This window comes from Engraulis encrasicolus, chromosome 9 (genome assembly GCF_034702125.1).
Source record: "Engraulis encrasicolus isolate BLACKSEA-1 chromosome 9, IST_EnEncr_1.0, whole genome shotgun sequence".
NCBI lineage: Eukaryota > Metazoa > Chordata > Actinopteri > Clupeiformes > Engraulidae > Engraulis > Engraulis encrasicolus.
In genome coordinates, this window is record NC_085865.1 from 48,517,558 (window position 1) to 48,527,557 (window position 10,000).

Here is a 10,000-nt window from a genome sequence, read left to right on the forward strand (position 1 = left end):
AGACAGAGAGAAAGAGAAAGGACGGATTATGATTCCATGGGCCCCTGTGCCCAAAAGAAGGGGCCCCCTCAATGGGTGCTGCTACTGTACAAAATGTCTTGAGATTTGAGTTTTGAGAGTTTATATTGTTGGGGGTAGTAGTCCTCAGGGAAAACATTTATATAATTTGTGAAAAGTGAGATTTTAACGCAATACGAGAATGGTTTGGGCTTTGGGACCCCCTTTACTCTTGGGCCCCTGCGGGTCTGCATCAATTTGTCCCAGAGAGACAGAGACAGAGACAGAGAGACAGAGAGACAGAGACAGAGAACTTGGAGAAAGTTCGGAGGTGTCAAATTGTCAAATGCTTGTTTTTTATGTCCCAGATGTCCCCAGTAGTCGTCTCCATTGGACTGACAAGAACATCGGCTTGTGCTAGACGTGGATAAAGTCACGCAAGTGTGTCGTTTGTGTTTCTGAGCAGACTCAAATGTCGTGGTATGTGTGTGTGTGTGTATGTTTTTTTCACTTGTTTTCACTTGTACAACATCTGACGAGCTTATCTGCCTCACTTCCCCACACATCAGCGTTTGGCAGCAAATGGTGCGCGATCGAGCCACGGCAATCATCAAACTTCTCCTTGTCAGAACCGTCAGGCAAGTGAGAAAAAACAGCGCTCCACACCGCCTGCCGTGCCGTGCAGCACGCTTGAGTTGCGTTTGGTCGGAAGGAGACAGGGCTGGACTGGCCATCTAGAATAGCGGGCATTTCACGGTGGGCCCCGTCCCCTATTTTCAGAAATGTATTTTTTTTTTTTAACATTTATGAAAATAAGGGCCCACGAAGGGGAGTGGCCCAATGGTGAGTCAGTTCTGCGCCGCTAATTATGAGGGGGGGAATTAAGCTACAAGTGCCCGGGCCCTATTTCTTCCCAGTCAGGCCCCTGATGGAGAGTTGAGCGAGTGAGTGCAGTGGGAAATACTGATAGACGGATCCTCAGCATAAACAAAACAAACAAACAAACAAATAGCATTCAGGGTTGCCAGATGTGTCTGATAATTTTCAACCCAAAACATGCTCAAAACCCGCCTGGCTGGAGGCACTAAAACCCCCAATTTGAACTGTTAATTTCTATGGCCATAAATCTGCAGGAAAAAAACTGCCCAATTTTACCCTTTTTTAAAACCTGCAAACGGCCATCCTAAACAGCCCAATTGGGTGGGTGGGAGATCATCCAATCTGGCAACACAGATCAGATGAGATCACGCTGCACCCCAGGAATGGTGCCGGATTTAAGCATGTGTTTTGGTATAGCACCATACGGATTATCAATCCATCTCTAGCCTGTGCATCTGCACGCATGGTTAGACAAACACAACACCCTCCCCCTCACTCCCCACCCAGCATATAGGCCTAGGCTATTGTTTCTCAATGGGGGCGGTACAGACCCCCAGGGGGCGTTAGGGAGCCCTAGGGGGGCGTTCAGAAGGATACAGGCGAGAGGGGGCGGTGCTTAGTTGTCATTAGGGGCATTAGTCAATTTAAACGCACACGCAGACACACACACACACACACACACACACACACACACACACACACACACACACACACACACACACACACACACACACACACACACACACACACACACACACACACACACACACACACGTTTATTGCTATATTTGTGTGGCATGTACTCCCATTGACTCCCACAACTAATCCCTCAACCCTACAACTAATATACAATCCTTTATCTGAGCCTGTCATGTCAACTTTTAGTCTTGTCACTACAGCGCACGAAAACCAAGAGAAACACTTGCGACAACTTGCATTGTTTTGTCGGACCTCAGTGTAATGTAGCGGGGGACCTCAAATAATCACTTCCTTTGTGGTGTTGCTACTTTATTTTCTGAGGCCTTTTCGTTCCATAAGTTCCCAAATCACACACACACACACACACACACACACACACACACACACACACACACACACACACACACACACACACACACACACACACACACACACACACAGACACACACACACACACACCTTACTCAGACATGACACACACGCACACACCCACACACATGCACACACACACACACACACACACACACACACACACACACACACACACACACACACACACACACACACACACACACACACTAACACACACACATTAAATTCTAATGCTCTGCTCTTAACTCCCAGCCTGTCGCTACAATAATGCAATAATGCATAAGGCTACATGTGACCCAGTTTTGCAGCTGAGATTGTCTAAACCCCCCTCCCCAAACACAACACAACACAACACGACGAAAAGGCTAAAAAAACACACTCCAAAAGACTAAATCCTGCCTTTGATGACAATCAGGGAAGCTGAAAAGGGAGGGGACAGAGGGGTCGGTTGTACCAGGCCCAGGAGGAGGAGAGGGGGCCCAGAAGTGGAAATCCCACGCAGCCATCCCATGCTGCTTTGCACAATCGTTCCGATCTCACTTGTGATTGGGTCTGGTGGTAACCAGGCAAGGTCCTCATTGCATGGCATGTATTGAGTGCGGGGGGGAGGGGGGGGCTTTCAGATGACTTTGTCCTGGGCCCGGTAATTGCTGTCAGCGGCCCTGATGACACTCATGACACCACAACACCCAGTCTGGGGACACTGAAGAAAAGAAATGTGTATGTGTGAAATGAAGGGCAAATGTGGTCTTGTTCTTGTTGTGGTGTGGTGGTGCACAGTGACTAATGAATACTTACAGTGTTAAAGGAGCACTCCTGCTAATTTCAATATGCTGTTTGCATTGCTCACGCTACCCTTGACTTGTCAGTACCCGGTGATGCTGCATTTTTTGGCTCAGCCCTTTTCGAGAGATGAGCTATTCTAATGGGGGCAAATTTACATAGGCCCACTCCAAATATTTTCCCAAAAGGTATCACTGTTTGCTAGTTGACTGCTGATGTTGCACAACCTTTTGGAAAAATATTACACAGTGCACCTTTAAGATGGCAGTGCACTGGCCCTACTGTTGCGTTTACAGTAGGGCACTCGTCTATTACACAGTCGACCCGGGTTCGATTCCAGCTAGGGTCCTTTGCCAACCCTTCCCTGTGTCTCTTTTCCAACTCACTTCCTGTCAGTGTTTCAACCATCTTATCTCATAAAAACGAATAAAGCCTTGAAAAGACCCCCCCCCCCTAAATATTAGTGTGCAGAGACGCAGGAGCCCAGAGTTCAGTGTACTCCAAACCAATTTCGTTGCTTTTTTCTGACAATGACAATAAAACTGTGGCACTCCGGTTTCATTATTTTTTAACCCTGACAAAGACCGTGTAGGTCGAAAGGTGTCTGTCAATCCATTTGCCTTGAAGAAAAGTTAGAAAAATAATGCAACCGGAGTGCCACATATACCTCTTCTTTACTTTTTTGATGTCTACAGTACTACCACACAGACTAACTGTTAGAGCACCCCGCTTCTGATTTTTCCTTTTTTTCTGAGCAATGACAATAAAACCCTGGAATCTTGAATATTGAATAGTGCCTGTGCTAATTCCGAGCTACCTTGTTGTAATGCAAATGCCATTGGTATTCAAATATAATGAGTCACTCTGGGCACAGTCATACATAATAATACCCTGAATAGACATTAATATTTATACACGCTTCTATTTTTGTAGGTAGGCGTACGTGTACAGATATGAATATTCTGGGGAAAAAAATGTTTATCCTGCGCTAAAAGTGTTTTTGTTGCTGTGTTTTTACTCAGGTGTGTGTGTGTGTGTGTGTGTGCGTAGGCGTGCGCCAAGAATTGTCATAGGTAGGCTGATGAAAAGGAGACGGCAGCTTTCTGTTCTCAACTTTTCAGTTTATCTCCAAACCAGAGCACAGGTGCGCGCACGCACACACATACGCACACACACACACATGAAGAGGCACCGTAAGAGAGACGTAGCACAATTCAGGATAATGCAGCCAATTATTGGCATCCTCTCTGATGGGCTAATTGTCTGATAACAGAGTGATTCTAGCAGGAGGCTCATCAAGGCCCATTAGGAGAAATCACACACACATATAGACACACACCACCACATACACACACTCACACACACACACACACTCTCTCTCTCTCTCACACATACACACACGCGCACGCACACACACACACGGGCACACATACACACACACACACTCTCTCACATACACACACACGCGCACGCACACACACACACTCTCTCTCTCTCTCATACACACACGCGCGCACACACACACACGCACACGCACGCACACACACACACACTTTCTGATCACTGCAGTCACAGACCTCTGCTATGCACACTGCAAATTATGCCTTCAGCTCCTTGGCACTATACCCAATGTAATCTGCTGTGTGTGTGTGTGTGTGTGCATGCGTGTGTGCGTGCACATCAGGACACTTCATCCTCTTTGTTTATACGCCGTGTTTGTGCATGGAAGGGTCAGTCTATTGTGTTATTGGTTTGGCACGGAACGCCACTGCACCAAAACGCTGTGTCATCACGACTACATTAATTCCACAGGAGGACACGCTGCTATGGCAACTGTTGTTTTATTACTGTATTGATTGGTCTGCTTAACTGCTTTGGGGGATCATACCCCATAATAATAATAATACCCACTCTGGGGTCCGTTTCTCGATTCTTGTCGTTGCTAACCGTCTTAAGACCGTCTTAAGACCGTCTTACCGTTCCGTTGGATTTAGTGGTGAGCGTCGCTGTCGAGAGAGTTGAAGGACTTTGCTAACGTCGTTAGCAAAGACGCTTTCGAGATACGGACCCCTGAACAACACACAACACACACTTCCCTCCTCCTCCCGAAACATCACACACTCACTCCAGGGACATAACCGTCTTAGTAGGGCAGTCATGGGTGAGCGGTTAGAGCGTCAGACTTTTATCCCAAAGGTTGCCGGTTCGACTCCTGACCAGCCAGGTTGGTGAGGGGGGAGTAATTAACCAGTGCTCTCCTCCATCCTCCTCCATGACTGAGGTACCCGGAGCATGGTACCGTCCCGTCGCACTGCTCCCTAGGGGCGCCACTGGGGGCTACCCCTTTGCACGGGTGAAGCATGAATGCAATTTCGTTGTGTGCAGTGTGGAGGGCTGTGTCACAATGACAATGGGAGTTGGAGTTTCCCAGTTGGGCTTTTGCTTTTACTTTCACACACTCCAGAGACATAGCCATCTTTGCACAAATGCCTTTATTGGGATTTAACAAACAAATGAATGCAGCACAAAATATATAAATATAAGACAAGTATCTACACACAACAAACACTAACGTAAAAGACAGGTCAAAGGTCAAGACAGCTGCGCGTGGCTCTGCAGCACGGGCTGAGGCAAAGGGTGGACTAACTGGCACACACACACAAACGCACACACACACACACACACACACACATATATATACACACACACACACAGTCTCTCTCTCTCTCTCTCTTGTTGTGTGCACATGCCCACGCACACATGCACGTACACATACACACACACACCTCCTCTCTGTTCTCTCTCTCTAATTGCACACACACACAGACACAGACACAGACACAGACACAGACACACACACACACACACACACACACACACACACACACACACACACACACACACACACACACACACACACACACACACACACACACACGTTGGTATCCACTGTATGTAGAGAAGCATCAATGACTATGCTGGGTGTCCTCTGCAATTAGACTGCCAATGACACATTTAAAGCTGACTGCATGGCACAGGAGAATGGTGGAATTGTTTGCCTGTGTGTGTGTGTGTGTGTGTGTGTGTGTGTGTGTGTGTGTGTGTGTGTGTGTGTGTGTGTGTGTGTGTGTGTGTGTGTGTGTGTGTGTGTGTGTGTGTGTGTGTGTGCATACGTGTGTGTGTGTGTGTGTGTGTTATTAGTGATTAGCCTGCTGATCTGAATTTAATTATTTACATACATGTTGGGTCTAGACTGTCTGAGAGTCTGAGGATAGGTAGGAATTTGTGACTTCCATAGGGCAAACAAGTTTGTGCTCGTACACACACACACACACACACACACACACACACACACACACACACACACACACACACACACACACACACACACACACACACACACACACACACACACACACACACACACACACACACACACACACACACACACACACACACACAGCAACCAACCATAATATAAACACACACTCACGCACACAAACGCACGTGCACACACTTCGCGCACACACTCGATGAGAGCAACAGAGCTGGCCTAGCAGACGGAGCTTAGAGAGGTGTTGTTTATTGTTTTGCTAGTTTTTGACTTGGTCTCCGTGGCAACCTGTGGAGGATACAGCGCGGAGGTGGCTGAAGCGGCGTACAGCGTGAAATAATCTTCATCTTCCTCTTCTTCATCATCATCATCATCATCATCATCATCATCGTGATCTCGGGCTTGTTTGAAACGACTGAGTGGCAGAAGTTGCATGGAATGATGAAGTAATCTTCATCATCATCATTATCATTATCATCATCATCATCATGATCTTGCACTAGTGTGAAATGCAGGGAAGCCGACAAGGGGGGACAAAGGAGTCAGTTGTCCCGGGCCCTGGGAAGTGAGGGGGGGTGGGGGGGTGTGGTGTCATAATTGGGTCCTCATTACATTGAATGTATTGGGTGGGAGTGGCCTGGGAACTCCCATGCTGCCTATAGTTCTGCACAATCGTTTCGATCTGAAAGACTCAGAATCTCACTTGTGATTAGGTCTGGTGGTAACCAGGCAAGGGGGGGGGGGGGGGGGCTTTCAGGTGACTTTGTCCTAGGCCCAGTCAAAGCTGTCAGCGGCCCTGATGAAATGACAAGAGTGGCTGGCTCAGTGCAATGCCTTCTGGATGGACGACTGGTGATCCAGCCCTCCAGTCTTTTCAAACAAGCTCCTGATCCTGATCGTCTATTCGTCGTCATACGTACACCCTCTCCCAGACTCTTCTCAGATGTTCTGGAAATAGATAAAACAGAAGGCACACACACATGCACGCACGCACACACACACACAAACAAAAAAACACATACACACAAACACACACACACACACACACACAAGAAGACACAAGAAGACAGACACAAGTTAGCTGTGTATCGAACTGCTTCACATCAACTCTGTGTGTGTGTTTGTGTGTGTGTGTTACCTGCTGCCTTCGGCGCCTGCTGGGGGTGTGTGTTCTCGAGGGGGGGCTGAGAGATCCTGGACTGCCTCCTCCTCCTCCTCCTCCTCCTCCTCCTCCTCTTCTTTCTCCTCCTCCTTCTCCTCCTCCTCCAATTCCTCCTTGCCCCCCTGACTGGCCCTTGTTCGCCCCCGCCACCTTCCACTGCAGCAAGAGATCCTCATCTGCAGCACACACACACACACACACACACACACACACACACACACACACACACACACACACACACACACACACACACACACACACACACACACACACACACACACACACATACAAGCACACACACATAGACACACACACACACGCACACACAGGATGTCATGAGATGTGTGTGTCGAGGTGAAAGTCAAGTTGAACTGTGTGTGCGTTTGCAGGTGTTTGTGTGTGCATGTGTTTCAAAGTCAAGTTGAACCCTGTGTGCACGTGCGTGCATGTGCGCATGCTTGCAGGTAAAAGTGAAGTCAAAGTGTGTTTGTATGCATGCACAGTATGTATGGGTGCAAGTGTGTCAGGGGTAAAGACAAGTCAAAGTGAGTATGAGTGTGAGTGCATGTATGTGTGCATGTGTGTGTGTGTGTGCGTAAATGTGCATGTCGAGGTCAAAGTCAAGTCAAAGTGAGTGTGTGTGTGTGTGTGTGTGTGTGTGTGTGTGTGTGTGTGTGTGTGTGTGTGTGTGTGTGTGTGTGTGTGTGTGTGTGTGTGTGTGTGTGTGTGTGTGTGCTTGCTTGCGTGCGTGTGTGTGTGCTTGCGTGTGTGTGTGTGTGTGTGTGTGTGTGTGTGTGTGTGTGTGTGTGTGTAATGGTGCATGCCAAAGTCAAAGTGTGTGTGTGTGTCTCTATCCTCACCCTCTGGGTTCCAAGGTGCAGGTCTGTCCTTGCGCCTCGGTGTGTGTGTGTGTGTGTGTGTGTGTGTGTGTGTGTGTGTGTGTGTGTGTGTGTGTGTGTGTGTGCGTGCGTGTGTGTGTGTGTGTCTGTGTGTGTGTGTGTGTGTGTGTGTGTCTGTCTGTCTGTCTGTCTGTCCTCACCCTCAGGGTTCCAGGGCGCAGGTCTGTCCTTGCGTCTCTGTCCCGTGCCCGTGGAGCCTCCGGTGCCCGTATGCCCAGTCATCCTGGCCCTGCCCCCTTCCAGGCTGCCGCTGCAGTGCCCCCTGACGCCCCCCAGGCTGCCCCCCTGGTACTGCCCCTGGTAAAGTCCTCCCAGCATCTCCTCCAATAGCTGCAGTCGCTCACTTCCTGGAGGCGGGGCCGGCGGAGGGGGCAGGTCTGCACACAGGAGAGACATAAGGTGTGCGTTCCAATATGCGACCTTGCGTCCTCCACTTGTGCTTGTGGCCTCGTACCAGGAGGTAATATGTCATGATGACATGACTGACCACAGCATTATATTTCAATATCTTGCAAAAGCTCAGTTGTAAAGTCATTTTCTCATTTGCAAACTGGATGGTGAATGAAAAGTAGTCTCCCAAAAATTGTTGTGGCTAAGCTGACAGCGGGGAAACTTAATTGTTTTCTCCATGGAGGCGGGGCATCAGCAAAACGTGAGGTCACAAGCACAAGTGGAGGAAGAAAGGTTGCATATTGGAAATGCACACAACATTGCAAGATGTGTTTACATTTTATAGCAGCAGACTTACTTTCTTCAAATATGCCAATAAACTAGCCTCGTAAACCAGCACCATGTACCATGAATCAAAGCGGGCGGGTTATTGGGGGAGTGACGACGAAGCTTACAACATTAGAAACATGGAGGTAGTATAAGAACGGTTGGGAAAGCACATCAACGAGAAAGATAGCGCTGATTGGTCAGAGTGCCGGCCTATAGGCACAGGCATGGTTTGAAAGACAACGGGTTGTTCTCATCAACAATCTTCGGATGTACTATTTATCGGGGCCAGACTAAATTACACATCCAATCTCACATTTAGGCTGATTTATCAGGCTAAATAAACTAAATAAACACTGTTTTTTTTTAAAAGTCTGTATATTAGTTCTATAATGTGATGTTTATCTGTCAGTTTGTCTCAGGAAAGGAACGAGCCATTATGATCCGGATCACGTCAGAGCCATGAATCCCATCTCTAGTTTATTTGTCAGTTTGTCGGAGCCCCTGTCTGTGTTTGTCCCTATCTGACTTGTTTATCCTGGTTTCCCAAATTCCTTCTTTGTCTCTTTTAATCTTCTCAACAGTCTGTCTGTCTGTGTTTGTGTGAATGCCTGCTGAGTGCCAGTCTGTGGCTAAGTGAGTGGCTACGTGAGTATCTAAAAGGGAGGAGAGAGAGAGAGGAGAGAGGGGCTGCAAAAATGAAAAGTGTGTGTGTGTGTGTGTGTGTGTGTGTGTGTGTGTGTGTGTGTGTGTGTACAGGTGAATGTTTATGTGCGTGCGTGCAAGCATGTATGTGTGCATGCGTGCGTGCGTGTATGTGTGTGTGTGTGTGTGTATGCGTGCATGCATGCATGTGTGTGTGTGTATGTGTGTGTGTATGTGTGTGTGTATGTGTGTGTGTATGTGTATGTGTGTGTGTGTGTGTGTGCGTGCACATTCTCCTACCTGCAGAATTATTGTGTTGCCTCCGGCTGTGTCCATCTCTGCTGTGTTTCTTTCTGCCGTGGGCCTTTGGGGACGGACAGATGACATCACAGGCGAACGCTGAGCTCTGACCTATCAGGGAAGAGAACGGTGTCACCATTCCGCACGTACTGGCCAATAGGCTTGCTCCTCACTACTATCAGAGCAGAGAACAGTGTCACCATTCCACACTTA

At 48.1% G+C, this 10,000-nt stretch overlaps 1 protein-coding gene across 1 annotated transcript in view; it reads right to left on the reverse strand.

Moving 5' to 3' along the window:
- Positions 1-7,319: 7,319 nt before the first annotated feature.
- The window catches only part of LOC134455302 (uncharacterized), a gene marked incomplete at its 3' end in the record, with an annotated part of 5,062 nt that continues 2,381 nt past the window's right edge, over positions 7,320-10,000 (reverse strand). The window contains exons 4-6 of the mRNA XM_063206324.1: positions 9,788-9,898; positions 8,266-8,502; positions 7,320-7,402 (exon numbers count right to left, since the gene is read on the reverse strand). Coding sequence (XP_063062394.1) covers positions 7,320-7,402; positions 8,266-8,502; positions 9,788-9,898 — 431 coding nt within the window. The remainder of the gene's footprint in view (positions 7,403-8,265; positions 8,503-9,787; positions 9,899-10,000) is intronic.